The 27459-nt window shown below is 34.4% G+C and overlaps 1 protein-coding gene across 5 annotated transcripts in view; it reads right to left on the bottom strand.

Moving 5' to 3' along the window:
- Nucleotides 1-27459, bottom strand: part of FANCM (FA complementation group M) — an 84551-nt gene that overhangs the window by 39249 nt on the left and 17843 nt on the right. For 3 of the 5 annotated variants that reach the window (XM_059914164.1, XM_059914163.1, XM_059914166.1), the window contains exons 9-18: nt 26206-26390; nt 19916-20122; nt 18169-18382; nt 14430-14587; nt 13172-13327; nt 9525-11442; nt 5254-5351; nt 4947-5015; nt 3173-3292; nt 2282-2438 (exon numbers count right to left, since the gene is read on the bottom strand). In XM_059914164.1, coding sequence (XP_059770147.1) covers nt 2282-2438; nt 3173-3292; nt 4947-5015; nt 5254-5351; nt 9525-11442; nt 13172-13327; nt 14430-14587; nt 18169-18382; nt 19916-20122; nt 26206-26390 — 3282 coding nt within the window. The remainder of the gene's footprint in view (nt 1-2281; nt 2439-3172; nt 3293-4946; nt 5016-5253; nt 5352-9524; nt 11443-13171; nt 13328-14429; nt 14588-18168; nt 18383-19915; nt 20123-26205; nt 26391-27459) is intronic. The other 2 variants (XM_059914165.1, XM_059914167.1) reach the window with 1 other exon arrangement.

The following is a 27459-nucleotide window of genomic DNA, read 5'->3' as shown; positions in this document are numbered from 1 at the left end:
ACATCAAAAGCCACAGCCAACAGTAAGTATGTTTCATAATTTTCAGTCAAGCAAAAACTAGGAAACACAGGTTTTTATTTATGCCTATCTTTTTTTTTAAAGTTGTAATCAGAAAGCAACTTTATTTTTGTCTCTCATTTCCCCTTACATATTTTAGAGTGATTAAATTAATTAACAGGTTATTTTGAGGGATAACATTGCTAATTTAATGACTATCATGCTTGGGACAAGATGTATAAGCTTTTCTTTGAATAATATTTCCCTTATCTCCATTCCATAGCTAGCTTCAACTATTAGATATTCTCCTGACTTAACTACCCACTTCTTACTCATGATAAATCCCTACAAAATTTAGTGAAATCTTTATTTCCAGTTTACTGTTCAAAAGGACTCAAACAAGGAGCTTTCAGAGATTTTTTTCGTTTGTTTTATAGATTTTTTTTTGGTATAATGCATATACAATAAAATTCATCCTCTTTAGGGTACAGTTCTGAGTCTTGACAAATGCATAGTTATGGCAACCACTATTCTATTTGCTGTTGCTATAGTTTTACCTTTTCCAGAATGTCATATAAATCAAAGTATATAGTATGTAACCTTTTGAATCTGGCTTTTTCCAGAAATCATAATTCATGTGAGATTCATAGGCCTATCATTTTTTAAAGTTATATAGCAAAGAGTACCTAAGAAATGAGGCTTAAAAAAAAAAAAAAGATAATGTGGATTTTCAGATTTTCTTAAAAAAAAAAAAACTTTGAAATCCTACGTTTCAAACGTACTGTTTCTAAATGGAGTTTCAGATCTCCCTACTCTCCATCCCAACTGCTCCACCTTCAACCTTCCCAATTGCAGCAACTAAAGTCCTTCCTGCTGCTCAAGCCCACTGACTCCCTCTTTTTCTCTCTAATCCATCAGAAAATCCTGTCAGCTGTACATAGCCAGAGTCCAGTCTTTCTCACCCTCTCACTGCCACCACCTTGGTAGGAGCCACTAACATACCTTGATTAGATTCCTGCGATGGCCTCCTAAATAGTCTCTTTTTCCACCTTTGCTCCCAAATAGGCTGTTCTCAACACAGAAGCTAGAGCGATACTACTGAAACAATATGAGCTGGCTGCTCATTCATTACTCTCTGATCTCACTTCCTACTACTCCCCTTCTCACTCATTCAATTCCAGTCACAATGCTGTTCCCTTGAACAAGCCAGGCACACTCCTGCTTCAGGGCCTTCACACTGGTTGTCATCTTTGCAACAACATTCTCCCACCAGATTATACAATACTACAGACCTGCAAAAGAAACCTTATTCTGCAAATCATATCAGTATCAGCGACATAGTACCGAGAACTTTGTATTTAAAGCCTTTTTTCTTTAAAGTCACGGACCTTGGGAAACTTTGCTGTTTCAAATCATATCAGGCACTGCAGGAGCAGAATAATGGCAAGATTTGTGAAAGATACGAATACAGAAGAGCCCACCACAATCTTTCCCATTTCTATTAAAGCCAATCTGAATCATCTGCTCTTAATATATTGTATAGAAGACCTGCTCAAGCATTGTTTGGGGAAACTGTTTTCAAAAAGCAGATCTCCCGTCCCTTAGCAAATTTAATAAATTTAGCTTTGTGTCTCAGCAAATTTAATAAATTTAGCTTTGTGTCTCAGCTGGTTTTAAATTTAGCTTTGTGTCACACTGCTGGATTCCTCATCTCCTTCTAGTCTTTGATTAAATGTCACCTTCTCAATGAGGGCTACCCCTAATTACCTTACTTAAATTTGCAGCTTGTCTGTTAATACCCCTAACTGCTGCCACTCCAAATCTTCATCTTACTCAAGTCTTTTGGTTTTTCTGTAAAGTTTTCATCTTATACTAAATAATTTAGTTATTATGTATATTGCTTGTCTTCTTCCATTCAAATGTAAGCTTCATAAGGGCAGGGGGTTTTGTCCATTTTGCTCACAGATGCAGCTTTCTCAAGAACCTTACATAGTACTGGGCACATAGTAGGCACTAAATACTTGTTTAAATGAACATCTGACACTGAGCCAACTAGGTCATTCTGGAGAGACATAATCAAATTAGCAGAAGCCTATAAACAATCAACTCTCACATAAAGCAAATATTAACAGAATTTGAATGAAAATGACCAAGTATTTTACACACGACAAATTTAATTCCCTTTAAAGTCAAAGTTCTTTGGAAACCGACTAGAATATTTAAGTATAACCACATTAAAGGCATTGAAAATTAAAAGAAAAAGAAGCATCATTATATCACTTACCATTTATAGCCTGTGACAGTTGAGTCTCATCATTTAAAAAGTCAAGTAACGAGGAATCTTGTTCATTTTCTGACTCATAATTTTCATCTGATGAAACACATTCTGCCTCTTCTTGGGAAAGTTCTGCTTCATCATCTAAAAACTTCCTAGCTACAAGCTAAGATAAATGAGAAAAAAGGAAGATGTCTTTAAGAAAATCATTTTATTTCTTCAAATAATTGGAAACAGTTCTGGAAAATGGATTTCTTGCCAGTGCTTTTAAGATCAAAAATAATAAAAATAGAAAACTGCAAGAAGAAATAATAAAGTAGTATACCTATTTAAAATTTCTTCTTTTAATTCTGTTATGAATAAAATAAAGTACAAGTCAGCATGTCAGCTTGCTGAATGTTTCTTAATAAGCATAAAGTCTTCTGAGTCTTTCAGCTAATTAATTTTTGCCAGGAAAAATACAGTACCACAGAAAGACTGATCAGACAAAAAGGTGCTGAGAATTCTTTTCCAAGAATGTGAATATTGGATAGAGATAAGAAAAACAATATAATTATTACAAAAGCAAATATTCTAAAACTCAGATTTCTATCTCTATATTTTCTTCCATTTGAATATTAAATCCTCAATACACTAAAGTTTCTTCATTTAGTCATTCAAAATAACACAACACTGCAAGATAGTTTCAAAACACAAAGGGAAACTAAAATACCACAACTTAAGATTTTAATTCCAATACAGAAAGTAAAATTCGTGTCAAAATATTTTTTAATTTTGGGATTTTTTCCTATAAGAAATGATAGAGAAAAATCTACTTCTGTGTAAAATCTACTGTTCTTTACTAATAAAAAAAAATACATAGTATATTTATATAAAAATAAGAAACTGAAAAAAGTTTACCTTTAGGTGACTCAGTCTCTTTTGGACTTTGATGCCTCTTTTATTATGATCCTTGAAGTCTGCTGATTGTGGATGTCGTTTGCTAAAATTCTCACTCTCATCACTAGATGATAAATCTAACTAAAATTCAATAAAATTCTTGCATGAGAAAATATATTTGGAGTGTTGTATCTTAATGTGTTTCTCAAGGGTTATTGCTTCTGTTTTCATTTTTCCTTTTTAAATAGTTGACCTAACATTTTCTTGTTAGAAAAATAAAATGCTCTTACAACTCAGAGCCATGTTATAAATACACAATACTTAAGAATTTAAAAGTTAGGTAATTCTAAGTACTAAAATAATAAATTAGGTAATATAAGTAATACTAGTATAGTATTCATTCAATTTTGTATGAAATTGAATGTATCTGATGAAAACTTGTGTTTTTAGTTTAACACTTTCCTTTAGAAGACCCTGAAGGGCTTCACACACAAAAAATTAAGTCTGTAAATACAGCTATCAAAATCAGTCCAAACATACATGAGTCCTTTCAAACTAAGAAACCAGTATAACAACAAATTTTGACTATGAAACCTACTATAATATCTCTTACAGAATAATATAAACCCAATCAAAAGAATCAAAAGAAATTTATCAAAATAATTTCAATTAACAGGAATAATTTTAGGTTAAAGTAGATTGAGCATCAGCATTATTAATATTTTAATTCACTTCTAGTAAGTCAATCAGACATTCTAGTTCAAGTAGCAAGTTAAAGCAATTTTTCTAATGAAGTTTTATATGAGTATACAAAGTTAATATGGACTGATTGCATTTTCAATTAATTTTGCGCAAATTATACTAGTTTGTATTAGAGAATTAAAACACACAAGATTTCCTAATCTCAAAATTTAGCTATCAGATATAAACTGATGACAAATGAATACTATTAGCCTTAAGACCTGTCCCCCGACCCAGATTTCACATTCTCATAGTTGTCAATGCCTGCCAGACACTGTCACTTTACTATCCCCCATGAACTTCAAACATGTTCAACACTGAACTTACCACTCTTTCTTGTTTTCTCTAAAGATGTGACACATCTGCCAACTAGCCCAAGCCAAAACCAGAGAGTCATCGTGGACTCCTTCTTTTCCTTCTTTCAAGCCCATTCAGTAAGCAAGTGAAAGAATAAGGCCTTCCAAAAACTCACCCAGATTTTTCTCCAATTTTACTTCCTGGTACTTTTTGTCTTTACAATCCAACAACAAGAGATGCTGTTTCCCCACTTTGTGTCCTTCTTTAAGCTGTTGGGAATGCCTTCCGTTCTCCCTTCTCTTCCCTAACTGCCACAGATGCTTTAAGATTTAAGTAAGGTGTTATCTTCAAGAAGCTTGCCAGAACTCCCGAGGTCTAGGTTAAGGGTTTATCTTTTCTTATCACTTAACTTAAAAAATTATATGGAAATTATCCACTTACTTATCTATCCTTCCTACTAGATTGCAGACTTAACAGTACGAGGAAATAATCTTTACAGTATCCCCAACATCTTATACAGTAGATACAAAGTAGGTATTTAATCTGAATTGCTGAAGTGTACTGACAAAAATAGGAATAGTTTTTTGAAGGAGTTTAAATTAAAATAGAAATTCCAGTCACATAGGACTTTACTATCTATTTTTCTGTTAAACATATACCCATAAGATCAAACATACCTATGGTCATCTATACACATATTTCTCTTGTAATATTTATTTCAAAAGGAATTACTATACATTATTTGTTATTTACTTACTCTGTTTGGAGGAACCCTGCGCTTTTTGACAGCATGAAGTGGAGAATCAACTTCGCTATTTTTCTGATTCTAGATAAAATAGATAAAGTAAAAAGTTAAAAAAAAGAAAGTTTTAAGGGGAACAAAAGGACTTCCCTGGCGGTCCAGTGGTTAAGACTCTATGCTTCCAAGGCCGGGGGTGTGGGTTCGATACCTGGTTGGGGAACTAAGATCCCACATGCTATGCGGTGTGGCCAAAAAAAAAAAAAAAATAAGAGGAACAAAAAACTTTATGTGATCATGTTATTGTGATTATTGAATGACTCACCTCAGGGGACTCCAAAACATTTCCTTTTGTCTTTCTACTTTTTCTTCGGAAAATCTCATCATCTTCACTTTCACTGCTTGTTAACTGTTCATCTATAACTTATTAAAAAATAATGAATCTGGTCAACAGATTTAAGTTTATCCAACCACAACTATTTTATTGATGGGTCCAATAAGAATTGTTTCTGGCAATCTCAACATTTATTCACTCTCAAACAAGATAGTTTTTTAGAAATTTGGCCCAAAAATCAGCATGGGAAAAAACAGAAAAATAAAAACAATGCCAGTGAAGAAATTAAGACATGATAACTCTTGGTAATAAACATATATTTAACTCAGGTTCAGTTTTACAAATTAACTGAAAAAAGTCCAGAAGAGTGCAAAATACAATTTTATTAGTCTTATTGGTTCTAGAATTCATCTCTAAAACCTACTACAGTCTTTCTGCCCTTTGTGTCTTATTCTCTTTCTAGTTGAAGGCTACAAAACAATATATGAAAAGATTTTTTTTAATGTATATATGTACATATGTTTACATATACATATGTGTTTGTGAGTAAGTGTAAAATAAAAATTGGTAGTCACCCAAATGTTGTAATTGGAACAAGACATTCGGGGGTAGAAAGAATGTTAAAAAACAAAACACTCATGTGAAATCAAATCCTTCACGTTTTCAGGTACTTAAAGAAAGTTCTATTTCTGTACTTTCATAAAATTTTGACAGAAGACACCTTTTATGTGTTTTTATGAAACCTTGCATAAAAGCCCTGTGGCTGTTTTAAGATATGTTCATAAATCCTCTGATATGCCTGCCTTTCAAGAGTTGGATCATAATTCTTCTACCCTTGAGGGTGGGCCACACTTGGTCACTTGCTTCTAACAGAAGAATATAATGGAAGTGAAGGTGTGTTACTTCAGAGTCTAGGTCAGAAGAGGTCTCATCCTTGCTCTCTTTCTGGCCTCATTCACTCTGGAGGAAGCCAAATGCTATATAATGAGAGTAGAGGAAGTAACCCAATGGAGAGGCAAACATGGCAAGAAACTGAGGCCTCTTAACCAATGGCAATGTGATCCTCCAAGCTTATTCAAGCCTTCAGATAACTGTAGCCCTGGCCAACGTCTTGACTGCAACCTCATAAAATATCCGTAGTCAGAACTCTCAGCTAAAGAGTCCAAAGAAACGGTGAAATAATATATGCTGTCCAAAGGAACGGTGAAATAATATATGCTGTTTTAAGTCATTAAGTTGTGGAGGAAATCTGTTATGCAGCAAGAGATAAATAACACAGATTTTGGTACCTGGAAATAGGGAATTACCATACCAAAACCTGAAACTGTGGACATAAATTTAGAACTAGAGAGTGGGCAGAAGCTGAAAGGATTTTTGAGGAAAGTTTTAGTGAAAGCTTGAAGAGCCTCAAAGGAATTGTTTGTAGGAAGATTAACGGCCATTTAGGAGGCCATGGGTGAGGGCTTAGAAAGAAGTAAGAAAAACCTTATTAGAAATTATAGGAAAGAGGATCCTTAATGTAGTGCCAAAAAGTTTAGCAACATTGTGGTAACACAGAAACTAGAAAATGTACCTAATGGGACTTCCCTGGCGGTCCAGTGGTTAAGACTTCCCCTTCCAATGCAGGGGGGTTCGGGTTCGATCTCTGGTCTGGGAGCTAAGATCCCACATGCCTCGTGGCCAAAAAAAAAAACCCCCAAAACGAAAATATACCTAATGAATGAGGTGATCTAAGTAAGGAGATTTCCAGACAAAATGTTTAAGGTATTACCTATGCTTCTTCCTGTTTAAGTAAAATGTGAAAGGAGAGAGAGCAACTAAAGAAAGTACTGTTAAACAGGAAACAGTTGAGACTTGCTGGTTTTGAAGATTAACAGCTTCTCCAGCTGGCAAACAATATTAAATTAAGAAATGTTCCAGGCAAAGATCTAATCTAGAAGACTGCTAAGAAGCTATTGTGCAAATGGTGCTGAAGGTGTAACTGTAAATGCTTTAAGACCTCAGAAAGATCAAAGGTGGTACCTTAGAGTACCATTCAGTCAGATAAAAGGCCCTCTAAACATTTTAAAGATGTCTCTTACATTTCCTCTCAAACAACAGGCCTTCTAAGAAGATTAAGGAACTATCTCTAGACATCTTAGGAGAAGCCAAAGGTAGAGAAGGACTTACCTCCAAAAGATTTGTGGGCATAGCTAGTGTCTAATGGAATGAACCTCAAATAAGATTCACAAGAGATCCACAAAGATTTATGAGAATTACATGCAAAGAAACACAGCCAGCTACAACTAAAAGGGGCAGAGACAGTACAAAATGAAAAGAGGTCTTTGGATCCCCAAATTTTCACTAAAAGGAAGCAGGCTGAGAAAACTCCACAGGTGCTACCTGTTATGAAATTGAACCAAGCATCCAGAGGACAAAGCCAAGAACCATGGAGAATTATTACCAGACTTTGAGTACTAATCAAGAAACTTCCACTCTCAGCTCTGCTAGATTTTAGAATTGCTATGGACCAGAGATTCCTGTGTGCCTCCCATCACCCTCCCCCACTTTCAAATAAGCCATCTTGGAAGCAGATTCTACATGCCCAGTCAAGTCTTCAGATGACTGCAACCCCAAGTGAAATCTTGACTATAACCCTAAGAGAAAGCCAGAGCCACCCAGTTAAGCAACTCTCAAACTCCTAAACTACAGAAACTGTGAGATGTTATTTTAAGCCACTAATTTAAGGGGAGTAATTTTTTACACAGCAATAAAAAACTAATACAAACTCACAGAGTAACTTTCTCCTCACACTCTATACTAATAAAACATCTACCCAGACAGATAAACTTGAATAAATCCTTTTTGTAGATGATCACTATATAATCCAACTCATTTTCCTTTTTTCATTATCTTCTATGGAAGCCACAGTTAAATGCAGGGCTCAGCTACAATAAGCAAATCATTCCAGGAGGCTTTCCTTTTAACTGCTTTAGTGGTATTTTAATCAACTATTATTGTATACGTATATAACATGGCAAATTATCCTAAGTCTTCTATTTCAGTTAAGTGGAATAATAAATACTAAGTAAATATTCCCTAATAAGTTGTTCCTTAATGTATATGTATTCAGAATTATATTGCCCATGGTTAGTAGTTAAGTACAATGCTAGAAAAAAAGTTTTAATGCAAATATGACACAAAGAAAAATTATCTCACCCATTAACACAGACTTAATATAAAGGTGTTAAAGCAAATACTAAAGGATCACAGGCAACACACTCAGTAAAAATACACAAGTCAGAGTACCTCCAGAACTATGCAGAATAGTCAGTTTTTAAAAATCAACTGTATTTCCAGAACTTATTTTAAATAAGTTTTTATCTTAAATAAAATATTCATGAATCATGCCCTTGATGCTAATGAGAACAGATAAGAAAAAGATTTACAAAGGAAATTCTCATTTTACCCTACAACTATTCTTTTTCCTCAGCCATAAAGAATAAAATTCATAAATGGCCTGCTATAATAATCTATATGCAAACTAGAGTTGGGTTCTGTAACAGGATCTAAAGGATATTTAAATCATTTTAATACTAAACATCTATTTTCTGGGTTTTCTGTAGAATTAGATCACAGAAATCCAAAGATTCCTGTAGATCTGCTATGGTCTTATCTCAATCTTCCAAATACAGTCTTATTTCTAAATTTTGCTATATAAATCCTCTACTTTATACTATCCCACCAAAATCTTACACTTTCCTTCTTTCCCTTTATTTTCACCATTTTATAACATCCAAATTCCCTCCTGATTATTTTCAACATATCCAAATCATGAATATTCCTGAGGAGCCAAAATGAAAACCTACCTTTAAAGTCAACATTTCCAATCTAATCCAGTTCAAAATGTTTTCATCTTCTGAGCCTCCTAAATGTCTGCCATCTTATTATTCACTTGGTAGTTATTTCCATGTTTTACTGGTATCTTTTCAAATGTATATGTCACACAGTTGTTTGTGTTTTACAATAAAGGGCTAGAGCCAAAACTTACACTTCTACATTTCACAGTGTCTAGCATAATACCTTTCCTATGGCATGCATGCCATAAGTATATGCAGATAAAATAAATACTGTATCGGTAAGCATCAACTTCAGAAATATATAGTACATCGATTACCTAATTCAATACACCATATACTGAGAAACTACATTTTGAAAAATTATAGAATATGATCCAAAGTAATCATTCTAGAAAGATTTGTATTTTAAAGATGGAATCTTACCTTTAGCAGAATGGCAGGATTGATGCAGATTGATTTGTTCCCTGCTTTTAGCCTTTTCTATAGAAAGTCCCGAATCATCAAAAGTTGAATTCAATGTTTCTTTGAAACTTTGTAGATTTATTTTTCCCTTATTAGAATCTGACTTCCTAGCCATTTCTATTCTCTTCTTAGAAAATGAGTTCGGCGTGTTTGACTGAGAAAATGGTGTACTCATAACTTTCTCTCCTACTGGCAATGAAAATTGAGAATAACCAGGAGACATAAATTCTTTACTTTTTGTTGCATTCATTGGAAAACATGCAAAAGTTGGACTCCGCTTATCTTCACTTGATGGGTTAGTAATGGTTACACTCGTAGAACTATCAACATGGTCTCTTGATATTACTGCTTGATTTGAAACATAATTTGCATCATTTATCTCCTTAATGTCTAAACACCCTCCAGATAGATCATCTAAAATTTTATTCTTATTTGTATCTGATGCATGTTCTAGTATTTCATCATCAGTATCTGGACAACAAAATCCTAAATCAAAGGTAACAGAAAATAAATCCTTAGAGCAGTCAAAACCATATTCATCATTCTTCAGTTTTTCCTCATGTACACCTCTCAAATCTTCATGAGATTTCCAACTATTCGTATCACCAATAATTTGATCTTGGGGTTCAGAATTATTGCCTAACAAAAGTTCATCAGAAATTAAGAACTGAGAGCCCAGTGTCATTTCACTTACAGCAGTTTTGTCTGACAGACATAAAGATTTGCATTTACTGTTCAAGGGAGGAAGGTTCATGTCATTACACTCTGTATTAACATCCTCAAATAATAGCAAACTCTCATCCTGATCAGTATGCAATATTTGGAGGCCACTGTTATCAACATCATGATTCTTTTCTTCAACAAAATACTTTGGAGGGCCAGTGTTTATTTGAATATGATGGTTGGATACTAAATGTTCATTTTTAATATCTTTATGTACTTTATCATAGTAACAGAAGCTTGGTTCAGCAGAAATCTTATCATTAATTGTACCATAAAGGCAACTTTTTTCAGAAGGATGACTAATAAATTTAAGTGAACTCAATTCTAAATTCTGTTGAGAATTTATAGTTGAATGTGACATCAAACAGGTGGATTTGTCATTTTGTAAACACTCTGTGTAGGGTAGAAAAAGCAAGTTCTCGAGTGCAGAACCCTTAGAAATTTCATATTCCAAATTTGAGAGTGCACTAAGAGGCGGAGGAGAATGAGATAAAAATATCTCTACATTAGCTAGCACCTCTTTTGTTAATGAATGACAATTATAAAATTTGTCATCTGTTCCAGCTATATAAAGCTCATCCTCAAATGGAAAAAATAAGCTATAAGAAAGAGATTTCTCATCACTGAAACTGTTATAACCAGAATCTAAAAAATTTCCAGTAAATGAACTAGTAGATTTATTTGTAAACTGACAATCTGCTAATAATCCACATGACTGATTACCTACATTTTCACTGATAGCACATGTGGCAGCAACTTCATCTGTATCTGATACCCTTTTATCATTTAGTAAGTCTACCTGAAAAATATTTTCAGCAGTAGAACTGCCATCAGTATCTAAAGGCCCCATAACAACCTCCTTATTTTCTTTTTTAGGTTGATCTTTTTTCAGTTCTTTGGAAGCTTTTTTTTTTAGAGAAGCAATTTCAGTTGGTTTGATACGAATTTGTTTAAAATTTTCAGCACATTCTTCATCAGATTCTGTCATTGAGAGTGATTTGCCTCGATTTATATTCTTTGTAAATGAAGATTTCTTGTTACTAGTAAAGGTGCCACTGGCAAAAGGATTATATTCATTCCTGGGAGCACTAGATGTTGAGCTAACATCTTCCATTTGTAAATAAGATTTAATTTCCAATTCATAGCTGCATTCTCCCTATAAAGAAGGAAAATGAAAAAGTCACAGGAAAACAAAACAAAAAAAAAAATTCTAAAGATGAGTTTTACTCTGCTAAAATATTTTCTAAACAATACTACATTATTCAAATGATTTTTTATACCTTAAAAATTTATTCCAAGTCAACCAAAATAGAAATGACACTACTGCAAAATTATCATAAATTATCTTTTATCAGTTAATATTTTTGTATTCCCAGTACCCAGTACATGAGAGACCCATGATAACTATTTGTAGAAAGTACAAATTAATACATAGAATACGATTATAAACACTGTTTTTTCACTTCTGACATTTAACTGAACAATTATTCTAATTTCCTAAAAATAGATATTTAAGAAATTAATATATATAAATGAAAAACACGCATATGTATGTTAAATTTACTCTCTTAATGAAGGTAAACTAAGAACAGCTTTTAAAACATCTGAAATAATGGTACCTGTATGTCTTCTAGGCTGTAAGCTAGAATATACTGTTTTTAAAAAATTTCCCAAGAACTCTTCTAGTGAATTTCCAAGTCTTACTTACCTCTAAATCTAAAACTACGGTCCCCACCATCCCTGACTCATCCTTCCCTCTTGCCCACGAATGCCACTTTAGTCAGGATTCCTCTACTATTCAGGGACTTAAGCAATTAATTCTCCACTTTTTGAATAATAAATACAGTAAATATTAATGTGAAAATGTCTGTCTCCCTGCTAGGATATATGCTCCCTATAGAATATTTTATCTGACTTCTTCACCAATGTAGCCGCAGGGCCTAGAACAAACCATGCCACGTAGAAGGCACTAAATAAATGTGTTACTTTGATGCATAGGCTTTGCTGGGATCCAAAAATAATTACTTTATTTACATGTATTCATGAACAACAGCTAATAAAAATAGCAGCTACAATCTATTGAGTAATTACTATGTGCCAGTTTCTATTCTAATTGCTTTAGGTGTATTAAGCCACTTAATCCTCACAACAATCTTATGAAGAAAGTATTATCATTATCCCCATTTTACAGATAAAACTGAGGCACAAAGAGGTTAAGTAACTTACAGATGCACAATTAGTAAGAGGTAAAGTTGGGCTTCTAACCCAGGCATTTTGGATTTCACACTCATACTATTCTGACTCTCTCAAGGAAGAATAATCAGGAAACTGCTCAAGAAATCACTAAATCTCTAAACTACCACCAGGATAAAAGAGACATACCAAATGACCTATATGATAGAGAACATTTATGCAGATCCCAAGCTAACAATAATCTTAAATTAGCTTTACAAACAGTTTATATAAATCATTAAATGGGAATTCCCTGGAGCTCTATTGGTTAGGACTTGATGCTTTCACTGCTGGGGCCCAGGTTCAATCCCTGGTCAGGGAATTAAGATCCTGCAAGCCATGCAGCACGGCCAAAAAAAAATTTTAAATAAAAGAAAATTTTAAAAAATCATTAAATGTATTAAAATTCTACTCTGGTCTATCAATATTCACAGATGACATTCTTCTAACTAGGCCTACTTCTCCTAAGACAGAAAACTAGTTCCTCACTGAGATCACAAGAAGCTATATAGAAAAACAAAAATAGTCTAGCTATGATTATTTATAATAAATACTTGTTTCTTATAATAAAGACTTCAAATTAAGAAGAATAAAGATTAAGTATTCTAGTTTCACTGTCATACCAGCAAGAGAAAGTTACAGTAGAACCCTACCTCTTCATGTCTCATTCCTTCTATCATTTGCATAATGTTTATGAAATGGTGACATCGATCTGAATGGTCAACTTGATATGTAGGCAAAGGATGATCCTGCCACAGTCTCCATTCAGAGAGAGAGAGTTGATGAATTCCAGTGGTTGGTTCTTGAGTCTTGATTAATGATGATTTAACATAATAAAAACACACATACTCAGATTTCACACACTGATTAAAAAAATACTTAATATACTGATAGTCAGCCTACCATAAATAATTTTAATTCATTTAGGTATTTTCAATTAAAATCTCAGGAGAAAAAAGAAAATAATTTTATAAAGTACAAAGATGCCCTTTTAAACACATTTTTAAAATAACTGTTACATGTATTGCTTGTAAAATTAGAAAGAAAACAATAAATGTCATTAAAAATGAAATACACAAATAAATGTTATACGAGTTACTACTTGGTCATATTCCTGTTTATATAGTCCCATGTTAACAGCAATATTTAAGAAAATGTGTGGCTTCAAAATTACTATCATCCTAGATTTATATTCTATAATCTAATAAAGAGGCAGTCATAATCTCTCAGTGATACTGATCCCAATTCTTCATGCCTATTGCCATTTCTCACTTTCCCTGTTAGTGAATAAAATACAATTTCTCAAGAGCCATATATTTCTAGCCCTATAAATCTTCCCAAAGGAATCTTCCTTGAGGTTGTTTTTCTAGTTCTCTAGGTTCATATGTAACCTTTGCTCAATTCTCTTGACTTTCATTAAGTTCATCAATAATTTGCTCATAATAAACAAAATAAACAAGTCTAAGATCCAATTTAAAGTTTTACTATAATTACAAAACAAAAATTGAAAACAAGTTTGTACAAAGATGCTCATGACAGCATAATTTTATATTAGTAATATACTGAAAATAATTCTAAAACATGACAGGGAAAGAGCCAAATTATGGTATATTGCAGAGTAACATAACAATCACATAAATTACACCTACACAGATATGTTCATATGCAGAAAGTAATAAGAAAAGTCAGAACTTATGTAAATATATTACAGTCATGTAAAAATATATATACAATAAGGAATACAAGAAAATTAGTAGTTTTACCAAGTTAGGGTTTAGTATTCTCTTTTACACTGCTTACATTCTTAATTTTTACATAAGTTGACATTCTGATCATGAACATTCATTCTCTTTACTTCCAAAGCTATTGCACGGTCGCTATAAAGAGCATCTGAAAACATGTTCAACTTACTGGTCTGTTCTCCTCATTTTGTAAAGATAGAAACTGAACTTGAGGCAATGTTATTTCCTTAATTTCATCAGTGTCTCTTAATCTATATCGTCTGTTCCATAATTTAAATTCTTCTTCTGATAAGAACCAATCATTCTTTGAATTACTCTGCCTCATTCCTATAAGTTTAAAAAATAATTGAAAAGAGGTTTAAAAAAATCTGCCAGGCAAACACAAAATATACGACATCAATTCAAACGCTCTACCTGTTTATGTCTACTCGTCTCTGCTAAACCACTGATTCTATACCTTAAAATTAGTGTTCTTCATATAAACACTCTGGTTATCACTTCCTGCTTCTACATATCTCCTAAACTTCTCTCACCTCTTTGAAAGTACTAGTGCACCCTTCCATCTAGAGCTAACCTTTGGTAATGACTTCATTAGCAAAACATCACCAGGCAGCTAGGCTCTCAGTCCTGGTTTCTTTTGGACTCTCTCCATTCTGTTGTCTAAGACCTGGCAGGAAACAGATAACTCACAGATGAAAACTAGTATCATGATTCTAGCATAACATTATCGGAAAAGTTATCTGAAACTGGTGTGGGGGCAGGGGAGATGCCAAGACTAAAGTCTTAAATGGGGGGGGGGGGCGTTGAAAGGGGATAGGAAAGACCTACTGCTTTAAAAAATGACATAATAATATACTTTTTAAAAAATGTATAGTAAATTAACCCTTTTTTATTTCCATAATCTCTATGAAGGAAAACAATCACCAACATGGAAAGGATACAAAATACAAACCTATAACTCTGGTCCCAATACAGATGAGGGCAGAAAAAAAAAATCAGAAAGACTACTGAATTAGGAATCAGGAAGCTTCTGTCTTAGCTAGTCCCAAATATTATATAGAAAGCTTTTATAAAATAAGGGGTTTGAACTAGGTGATCTCTCAGGTCCCTTTCAGATCTAGCAATCTGAGGCGCTAAGGCTTTTGAAGTAGAAAGGTATTCCACTCTCCTAGTCACTTTAAATAAACTCAGACCTCTAAGCCCAAATGAATTATATACTAATACATAGAAGATTACATTCATACACACTATCTTGGCAAGATGAATCACTGACACTTGAAAAATCAGAGAAAACGGAAGAAAAAAGCACAGAAAAATGAACATGAGCTAATATTATCTCAATTTTTAAAAAAGGACAGGTTCTAGACTTTTACCATCCATCCCTAGTAACATTTTATAAACAATCATTAAACATATGGTTAATTAACATCTATAAAAATAAAATGATCACTAAGAGAAATGTATGCCAACCTAATCTAGTTTTTTAAATAAATTCAAGAGAATTCAAAATACATACTATCTTTTCATTTTAACCCAAAATTTAGCGAAGTCTTGTAAAATGACAGGTATATTCCTATTAAGTGGATTTGCATTAGGTTTAATAGGCATATCCAAAAAGCACTGATTAATGGCTCTGAGTTAAGGGAAAGAACATTAACAAATTTAAGTGAGTGAGTCCAAAGCAGGTGCCTAGGAGGGAAAGAACTTTGCAACTTCATGGTAATGAAAACCAGTAGAAATCAGTTGAACAAACCTGAGAGGTACTGTCTTCAAATATATAAAGAACTGCCACCTACGTAAACCAAAGATCAAATCCACTCTTTGCGTCTAGAAGCTGTTGGCAAAGAAAGTCGCCTGCCATTTCGGTAAACAAAGGATGATGGGGCCATCAAGCCATCAGCCACTGCAGCTGCCCCCAAGGGGGTTTCAGCATGGAGAAAAACAGGATACTGGCCCCAGATAGTTAAGACGTATATCAAAGGTATAATTTTAATAAGCCCAAACACTTGCATCTTCCCATACATAAAAAAGCACTAAAATCATTAACTTGAGACGTCTGTTTTTTGTGATTAGCAGTAATCTTTTGATGCTCGACTACTAGGGGTTTTTTCAGCAAAAACTCCTACATATCCTGGCTCCTCCTATACCTCTTTGGAACAGTCCCTCAGAGCTGTCTGAGAGGCTGCCTTCCCGGGCTATAGTCCTCAGTAATACCCCAAATAAAAACATAATTCTCAACTTTTACATTGTGCATTTTATTTCAGTTGGCAAAGCCAAAACTAAATCAATGAGCAAAAGGTACAAAGCCAGAATTTTTTTTTCAACAGAGGGACTTCTTCTATATGGACTATTCAACAATGGAATGAACCCTCATAAAAGAATACAATTTCCATTAACAAAGATGTTCAAGTTGAGGCTGGATATACATTTAACAAGAATGCTACAGAAAACATCCCTACCTTGGTAAGTAATTGGACCAGATGACCCCTAAGATTTCTTCCAAATCTTAGAATATAACTACATGATTTTATGATTCTTTAAAAGCTTACCTTAAAGATTAAGTAAAATTAAAAAAAAAAAGTTTTTGTTTCTCATTTTTATAGTGCTAATAGTTCCAGATATTTTCTTGATATCACCAAGATCTCTGCAGTTCTTAAGCTAGCACTCTCATTACTATGCTCCCTAGCACCAAAGTATTTTTTTTCTTACTGACTCAGTATCACCAACAACGTAATCTAACTTCACCACTATCTGGTGTAACAGTAAATTGAAAAAAAAAGGGGGGGGGTGGATTTCACTGATTGTCCAGTGGTTAAGAATCCACCTTCCAATGCAGGGGATGTGGGTTCGATCCCTGGTTGGGGAACTAAGATCCCACATGCCGCAGGGCAACTAAGCCTGCACACCGCAACTACTGAGCCCGTGTGCTCTAGAGCCCGCATGCCACAACTAGAGAGAAGCCTGCACGCCACAACAAAAGATCCCACATGCCACAACTAAGACCCTGTGCAGCCAAATAAATAAATAAATAAATATTTTTTAAAAAAGAAAGAAAGAAAATTTTCTCCTTTGCAGAGACAGAAATAAACAATTCCCCCTCCCTTTTTCTGGGAGCAATTCCAGAGATACCTAATGTTCCTAAATCCTTTATTTAACCCTTTGATATTTATGCAAATCGTTGTAAAGGCAAAGCAAGCCTCTAGCCAGCTTTCCAACCAGAAATGATTTTCTTAAGGACCTAGGAGCCATCTCTTTGAAATGTAAACATCAAGGAAGATAGTGTCCCTATCTCTCATACACCTGCAGAGTTTAGCCTTGGCACCTTTCTCTGAGCTGTCCTTATCTGCTTGTCATAGAGACAGAGAAGTTTTATTATTTCTTTGGATAAAGGCAACTAGCTAACACAAATGGCTACCTCAATTACCAGGTTAATTTGGAATGAACTATGAAAGAACATACAGCAAATGGTGCTGTCCTCTTATATGAGGACAAGTTACTGTTAATCTTAAGAAAATGATGTAAAGGACTGTGACTGCTTGGATGAATAGGGTAGAATTTCTTTCTGTCTTTGTATTATCTCAGTGGATTGCTTACAATGCACATTGTAATTGGCTTAATGCTTATTCAATAATAAAACTATTTTCTTTCTTTTCCACAATTTGTAAAGAGGATTCTCTGGGCTGGTAAGATATTTTTAATTTTCCCAACACTGAGTTTCTTTCATTCTGTACTGCCAGTGTCTCCTTCCCTTTGCCTCATTAATCATCTCTTATCCTTCTCAAAGTGAACATCTATAACATCCTAGAACGTATGTTGAGTTTCTCATAGAAGAAAAATATCAATCTATGACCTGCTAATGAACAAGAGGAAAACAAATGCATGTCTCAAATGTGAAAAATTTTATTTACCCTTGCTATAGGAAAAGATAGATGACTTTCGCTGCAAGTTCCGAGAAGGCTTCTCTGGTTCATAGATACCATGCGTGATGAACATCTTATGTAATTGTGGATTGATTCCATCAGGAACCATTCGTGGACTTCCTTGGTAAAAATGAAGGACCTGCCTATTACCTGAAATAGCTTTATAAATACTTCTTTTGTTGCACTGACTTTGATTATAAGTCTGCAAAAACAAATAAACATCAAATCACATTATTTCTATAATAATCACCAAGCCACGACAAGCAGTTATTATATTAGTCTGAGTTTATTCTAAACAGTAAACTCTGATCCACTTAAATACGTGAAGAACGGAATATCTGTTGTCTTAAATTTGAAGCCTATTTAATTAACTCTTGATGAAAATCATTTCAAAATTCACTATTATAAAAGCTTAACTTAGTAATAACTATATTGTACAAAGGACATCTGTCTTTTTTTTAGTATCTTGCTATTTTTGATTAAGGCTGATGTTTATATATAAGTGTAAATTGCTTTTTAAAAAAATACTATTCTCTTATTTCAGCTTGTTACTTCATCTCTCTACGTGTCAATTTTCTTTACTGTATACAACAAGAAAAGCACTCGTACTGCCCTTACAGGGTTGTTGACAGGATTTAAACAAAATAATGCATTTGAAACATTTGCAACACTGTCCAGCACAGAGTAGCTACTCACCAAATGTGGGCCATTATGACTACTTAACAGATAGGAAAACTAACACCTGATATCTAAACTAACAACTAACAACTCACTTAAGGCAACTCACATTAAGTGAGTTGCCTAAGGTAATACAATTAGTTAGAATCCAATTCCACTCAGTGATAATACATAGACTTTCAAAAGCTGCCAGACATTTCATTTGTTGGAATCATTTTATAGATAAACTGGATGTTACATAAGAATATGCTATAATCACATGAAAAGTATTGGGGGAAAAAAATTCATTTTTCAGGATGATTTTTAAAGGGTTTATAAAACATTTTAAATCAATTTTTTTAAACTATCACAATTAATGAGAAAATCTTTAATGTAAAACTATTTACTTAGCCACAGAAATAGTCCCACTCAGTTACAAAAGTTAATACTTCAGTGTACATACACAAAATAATATTATGTATTGATACAACATCGTATTTAGGAAGACCTGTCACCCAAGATTACAACAAAGTATGAATATCATTCAAGTCCCTTATCACTTAGAATAGGCATCAGCAAACTTTTCCATAAAGGGCCAGAAAGTAAATATTTTAGGCTTTGCAGGCTACACATTATCCCTGGTGCATATTCTTGTCAATTGTTTGGTTGGTTGATTGATTTAGGTAATTCTTTAAAATATAAAAAAAACCATTCTCAGCTCACTGTAGTTAAAAAACAAAAAACAACTAAACACAAAAAAGCAGGTCTTAGAAGCACAGGGAAATAGTAACACAAAGTAATACATATTGATTTTTGTATCTATGTGTCTCAAAATTAATAACACTGAAGTACAAAAATATGTTTCTTTATATGGATAAAAATATTAAGACTGAATCCAGTCAAAAATTCTCCTAATTACAAGAAAAGAACAGGCAGAATCTAATACAAAGGAAAACAGAAATCAATCACAATTACCTACAGATTGTTTGGACTTTGAATGTTAACAGATTGATACTTGTCTTTAGGCTCTGTTTCTCAAATTTCAATTGTCAAATTACATTTCCACAAGTCTACTTACCCGTTCTTCTCGTCCTTCAGCAAGGATAACAACAATCCTGCCTTGACGTTTGCGGCCAGTTCTACCCATTCGTTGCACAAGACGAATTGGGCTCTTCTGGGCATCAAAACATATTATAAGATCAACTTCTCCTATATCCAAACCTTCTTCACCAACACAAGTAGAAACCAATGTATTGTAACCACCACTACGAAATTGTTTCACTACCTAAAATTAAAATGATTTAAAAATAACTAGATGCAAGTATAAGAGAATTGTAGATCAAAGCATACTTTTTCCATTTGTCCCTGAAATCAGATTCAAAATCAGCACCCAAAGTACTATCGAATAGGAAAAGAAGCGGCAAAATGGCAATATAAGCCAAAAGACATTGTGGTAAAATGCAAAGGGCAGTCCCAATTTCTTTGCTTTAATAACGGTTATGATTCCAAAAGGTTTTGCTAACAATTTACACATGAATGAGAAACCACAGATACTATTTTTAGCATCACTAAAAGGGGTGTAAAGCAGATAAGTGGCCCAGAGCAATTACTATTATTTATCATGTCTTAGACCTAAATTTATTGTTAGTAAATTTAACAATAATAGTAAGTTTAATAATTAAACTATTGTTAAAGTAAGATTGTTTTATTACTTCTAGAATTCGTATTGTAAATAGAAACAGAATGAGGGACATAGAGAACAGACTGGTGATTGCCAAGGGGGAGGGGGTTGGGGGAGGGATGGAGTGGGAGGCTGGGTTAGCAGACGTAAGCTTTTATATGTAGAATGGATAAACAACAAGGTCCTACAGTATAGCACAAAGAACTATATTCAGTATCCTAGGATAAACCATAATGGAAAAGAATATATAAAAAAGGAATGCATATATATATATATAACTGAATCACCTTGCTCTAAACAGCAATTAACACAACATTGTAAATCAACTACACTTCAATAAAAAAATTTTTTTAATTAAAAAAATAGAATTCATATTTTACCTTTTATACTGTCATTCCAGTGAAGGGTAGCAGAATATGCCACCCCAAAATATGACTGTAGGAGTTTAGAACATGCTGCCCCAACCTATGCTGCTTTGGTATATTGATTATTTTGAGCTATAGGCACTCAAAACACAGCAAATGCAGGGAGAGGCTTTCTCTGAACTCCCCTTATCTGTCTAAAAGCAGATCCTCCAGAAGGAACTCAATTGTCATAAATCCCCTCCCCAGGAGTTTCATCAACCAGGGAAAATTGACTCAACAAGACACTGAAAGTCCACACTACATCCAGACACACTTTATCACAAACTATCATACCTCCCATCTTTTCTTTTAGGGCTCCATTCATCTTCCCTAAAAATCATTTACTCTCCCCTGTGCACCCCCCCTTCTCTTTCCCCATAAGATGATATTTAAATCTGTATTCTAAGCCACTTCAGGGAGTTACTCATTTTTCCCTCAGTATCTCCTATGCATACATGAGGTATACATGTTAATAAGCTTCTGTTTGTTTTTCTCCTGTTAATCTTTTATTACAGAGGCCTCAGCTAAGAACTCGGTAAGGGTAGAGGAAAAATTTTTTTTCTCCCCTTCACCAGGATTTCTCTCTGATCAAGTTAACGAAACTACATTAGCATAACAATGAGTTAATGAAAAAGTCAACAAATATTTTGAAAAGTTTCCTTAAGCCTTATAAACTTAGTTCTCAACTGCTCTGAGCCTGTTTCCTCATTTACATACACACACACACACACACACACACACACACACACATATATACACCCACATCAGTGTTGCAGGTTTATGGATGGTGGAATAGTAGTAGTGGTGGTAATTAAATAAGATCATGGTCAATAGATAGATAGAGAATAGAAACAAAAATTAAATGATGGTATTCCAGAGGAATCAGTCATGCTTTTGACTAATATCTTTATAAATGCCTATTAAAATGTAAGAATGCCTGAACAAAATGGCTAGTATGAAGGACAGTTATCAGACCTCATATCTAAAAAGTAAATTTCAGGAGAAAATATTAGAGGAGTATACACAAAAAGGAAATATGAACTCTATCAAAGTATAGACATAGCTATGGACCCATGACAAAAGACCATAAAGTCGTTTCAAGCTCAAACATTCTACTATTCTATAAGTAATAATAATCATCAGCATTTAAACCTAGGTCTCTCTGACTCTAAAAACCTATTGTCTTAATCCTTAAGCTAGTTCTTTTGTTTAAAACAACCACTTTAAAAGTAGGATAATAAATATAAATTTATCATGTTAAATCCTCTTAGAAACCTTTCCAGTAACACTAGTCAAAGAGTTTTCCTTCAATATGGAAAAACAGAATACAGGGAGAACCAATGGTCATAATTAAAAGTTAAGAATAATTCATTTCCCTTTGGAATCTGTAATGACATTAAGCCAAGGAAAGACTGACCTAACATTACCTGTATGTAACTTAAAACAGATGTCCTTTTTGTCCAGATCAAAAAAAAAAAAAAAGCCCACAGAGCTAGAGTTGTAAAAAAAATAATTCTTTAATATAAATAATTAATAAATTAATAAAGGATGTCAAAGAACTTTCTTTTTAGAAGCAGGTATAAGCTAAATTGTTATTTATTTGCCTAGGATTGATATTAATTTCCCTAGAGTTCGAAAAATAAATATGAACCAGAAGTTGTTTAATTAATCAAAGACAGGAATAAGTGATTAAGTAACTTCCACCAGGACTTATAATCTACTGATCCTACCTTTTTTTTGCTGTTTACACTACACTCTAGCTTACCACCCACTCCCTTGCTTCTCTCTCCTCCATTTTCCTAACTAAACTGCAACACTGATTATATCCCACTTTCCACCAGGTCTGTATTTACACAGTTGAATGTGGCTGAAGGAAAACACCAACCATGCTGACTGGTTACACTTTAAACTCATAATATCTCACCTTGAGTGAGCCCTTAGTGCTATCTGAAAATCATCTTATATTTCCCTAATCCATTCACTCTCCCCATTCTCCTCCTCACTCCTCTCTCACCAAACTTCCAACATTTCCTCCCCATCCTCACTCTCAGTTGGTGACATGACAAAAACTGAGCAATCAAAAAAGACCTTCCGCAAGGTATCACTGCCACATCTACACACCCACCTCTACCTGTGCCTGCATAGTTTACCTTCCCCTCCTATTGTTTTGGACAAACTATCCGTGTTCTTAACTGAGGTCACCCCCCATAGTTTTATACTAGATCCCATCCTTTTCCCTTAACTACTCAAAGATCATTCCAGCAATACTCTTCTCTCTGCTCTATCATCAATTTTTCTTTCTCAACTGGTCATTCCTATCAGCATACAAGCATACTATTATGTATCTCAACATAACACAAACAAACAAGAAACTACTTCCATCTCTGTGCTCCTTTTAGTAATAATCCTTGGAAGACTTGTGTACTTGCTATCTCCAGCTCTTCTTAATGGTGGCTTGTCCCACCATTCCACTGAAAATGTTCTTTTCAAGGTCATTTGCCTTCTCCTCTCTTATTCCAATAGTCAATTCCCAGTTATCATCTTATATGACCCACCAGCAGCATTTATACATTTAATCACTTCCTCCTCCAGGAGATACCACACTCTCCTGGTCTTTCTCCTATTTCACTAGCCACTTATTCTGATTCCCCAGGACTCAGTCTATGGACATCTTCTCTGTCTTCATTCAATCCAGTCTCATCTACATGATGATGCTTCCCAAATATATATTTCCACGAACCCATGAAGTCAAGACATATATTCAATTGTTTACTTAACATCGCTACTTGATGTTTAAAACAGTGTAACTCAAAGTACAATCCATGAAGTATTTATTACTGGTGCCGGTACTGGTTCACAAACTGTTTACTACCAGCTGACAAGACTACAAAAACTAAGAGAAAGAGTTTAGAAACTTGACAGAGTATTCCCCATCTGTTGACTCTAAAAAAAAAAAAAAAAAATTTAGACATGAACTTTGTTTTTCATTAAGCTTATTTTTCTAGTAATTCATTTTTGTTGTAATGTTCAAAGCTCCGACAAGCTGCCGGGCATCCTCAAACCCGGCGCCTCGGCCGCAGGCAGATGAGCCCACTGCCCCGCCTCAATACCTGCAGGCCGTTCTTCTTAGGTTCCATCTCACGGTGTTTTAATTTATTTTCACTGTCACATGCATAAATCCACGAGGCACCAAGGCTTGGGAGCACCGACAATGGATGTATTGAATGTACATCCAATACATCCATTGACGTATTGAATGGAAATAAACTGGTCCTCCATCAGTTTTGACAGTTTGAAAACCACTAATCTCATAGGCATGCCAAAGTTAATTTGTCCAAAACCAAGCTAATATTCTCTACAAAACTTGCCTTTCCTGCAGTCTTATCCACCTTAGTTAACAGCCACTCTTTTCAGTTGCTCAGGCCAAACACCTTGGAGTCAGCCTTCACACTCCTTTATCTCATATCCCGCTCTAATTTGTCAACAAGTCCTGTCAGCTTGACCTTCAAAATATATCCAGAATCCAATCATTTCTCACAACCTGCTACCACCTTAGTCCAAGCCACCATCATCTTTAGCTTGAATTATTGTAATAAGTCTTCCAATTGGTCTTCCTATTTCCACCCTTAGCCCCTATAGTTTATTCTTAAGACAGCAGCCAGTGTGATTCTTTTAAAATATCAATCAGGACATGACCCTCCTCTGCTCCAAATTCTCCAAGGTCTTCTTCTAACCTTACTCAGAGTAAAAGCCAAAGTCATTAAAATGGAAATGTAAGGTCCTAAACAATCTGGCCCCCAACTTCCTCTGTGACTTCATCACTTGTTTCTAGATAAATGAATAATTCAATTTCAACTATTTGCTTGAAAGCTTATTTCAGAATAAAACTGCTGTTATGAAAGCAATTATGTATAGGAGTAATAAAAAGGATTGTTTACCAGGATTACCCTGGCCTACATAAAAATATTATTGATCGGGACTTCCCTGGTGGCGCAGTGGTTAAGCATCTGCCTGCCAATGCAGGGGGCACGGGTTCGAGCCCTGGTCCGGGAAGATCCCACATGCCGCGGAGCAAGTAAGTCCATGCGCCACAACTACTGAGCCTGCGCTCTAGAGCCCGCGAGCCACAACTACTGAGCCTGCGTGCCACAACTACTGAGGCCGGCGCACCTAGAGCCCGTGCTCCGCAACAAGAGAAGCCACCGCGATGAGAAGCCCGCGCACCACAACAAAGAGTGGCCCCCACTCGCCGCAACTAGAGAAAGCCCGCGCACAGCAACGAAGACCCAATGCAGCCAAAAATAAATTTAAAATAAATAAATAAATAAATTTATTTAAAAAAAATATTATTGATAAAAGTGAGTAAAAGACAAAGTCAATACAATCTATAATAATCACCCACTAGATGCCTGAACCCTTTAGAGTACTTATTAGACTTGAGATAGGGAAAAGTGTTACATTCAGACTCAGGAAAACCTCCTAGACTCTCTCCACCAGATCCAGTTTGCTTAAACAGACTCTTTTGAGTACAGTGGGGACTGGTATAAGAAGTATTTAATAATAGGAGTCTTCATCTATTAATGTTGACAGAATCAAGAAAGGATCTTTCAAAATGAATTAGACATTAAAGACATACCTAACTGTCAGAGGCTACTCAAGTGTAGACCTATAGTTAACCTGAAAAACCCTGTATACAGCTTATAAAAATCTATAGTCCAAAATTTCCCCAAAAACATCATAGCACTCAAAAATTTATGACCAATATTCAGAGCATACAGCTACCTTAAATACCACCATGGTTTCCTCTGACCATATTTTTAAGTTAAGATTTTTAGATAACAGAAAAAAGTGTAAGCTTATTATTTGTTTGGAATAAATAACTAAAGTGACTTAAGATAAATAAATAGTAAACATTTCTTGAAGGCTCTACAGTACGATTTCATTTAATGCTTACAATAGCTCTACAGGGTATGTTTACAGATAAGGAAAACTGAGGCACAGGAAGTAAAGAAACTTATAAGTGGAAGAACCAGGATTCCAACCTACATAATATGAATCCAGAGCCTTTCTGCTTAACCATTATACTTTTAAAACAACATTTCAAAATCCCAAAAAAACCCACTTTTTTTTGGTCTTTCAAAATATGCCTAGTTTTATTTATACATTTACTACAAAACTATCTTTAAGATGTAGCCAACTGACCAGTGAGTTAAAACAAAAAAAGGCATAAGTGCAAAGCTAATCAATTTTACTTTTATATTCATCATCTCCAAAAATAATTACCTCCAGTTGCTCCTTCTGGGTAAAACCCTTCATGCTTTTCCCTGAGGCATGGCCAACAAAAGTCATTACTCTAATAATTGGCTGATGCTGTAAAAGCATTTCTGCAATTTCTTGAACACTATCTCGAAATGAAGAGAAGATCATAACTCTGGTCTCATCACATTTCTTGTCAGATGTCTTTTGAGCTATATAACAAAAATACTTTAATTACAACTTTTATAAAAGCATTTAGATGAGAACTAATTCAAAAGACAAACCTGAAACTATATACTAGTGAGTGACAATTCTTTCAAAAAAATAATTTAAGGCATCTTAAACAACTTTGCTGGTTTTCCTCCTACCTTTTCTAGTCATCTTAATAAATCTGGCTCCTTATCTCTCATTGGCTGTCATAAAATAAAAACCTAAACAAACCAAATAAAAATTACCTTTTGACCAGTCCTTCAATTCATGCATGACGCCTGTTATTCCCCTTTACCTTCTAAATCAGAAGCACAGGACTGCAGAGCTCTCACTGATTTTGTATATCTTCCCTTTCCTTTCTGCTCACTAAAGGCACTGTCTTAATCCAGGCCATTGGTATTCTGTCCCCGAATTATTGATATGTTCAAATTCTCCAAGGAAACTGAAGAATATACCCAACAGTCAATCACAAAGCTGCTCCCCATGTCTCTGTGCTTGGGAGGAGTAGAATGCATAAATAAAAACATGACTTTGAGGCTGGACCACTTAGTCTCTGGGCGATGTGTGACCATGGTAGTCATTTAATCTCTTTAAACTTTAGTTTCTTAATATCTAAAATGCATTGAGGTGATGATTAAATGAAACAGTAAATATAAAGTATGTAGACTTGCATATAGCAATTGGTTAATAATTGCAAGTTGTGTGGAGTTTTTTGTTATTTGCTTTCTTTTGTTTTTTAACCTTGCATGGGACTTTGACAATCTTTCTTTCTTAAACATGATTTATATTATGTTAATCATCATGTGTGTGCCAGAGACTACATTAAGCGTTTTATATATGAACTCATTTAGTCTTCATAACAACCTTATGAATTAAATGACTTAATACATATGAAGTTAATGTCTAATACATAAGGAAAAAGAAGCAGCTGCTGTTGCAAGGAAAATTATTCCAGATAAACCTCCTCTGAATCAGCATAGCATCAAGACTCTACATCTGACCAACTGCAGATCAATAGCTACTTTCAGTGCAAAGCCTATCTCCTTCAACAGCCCGCAGCCTGCCTTTCTA

This window comes from Balaenoptera ricei, chromosome 2, assembly GCF_028023285.1.
Source record: "Balaenoptera ricei isolate mBalRic1 chromosome 2, mBalRic1.hap2, whole genome shotgun sequence".
Classification (NCBI taxonomy): Eukaryota; Metazoa; Chordata; class Mammalia; order Artiodactyla; family Balaenopteridae; genus Balaenoptera; species Balaenoptera ricei.
This window is presented reverse-complemented; position numbering and strand designations above follow the sequence as displayed.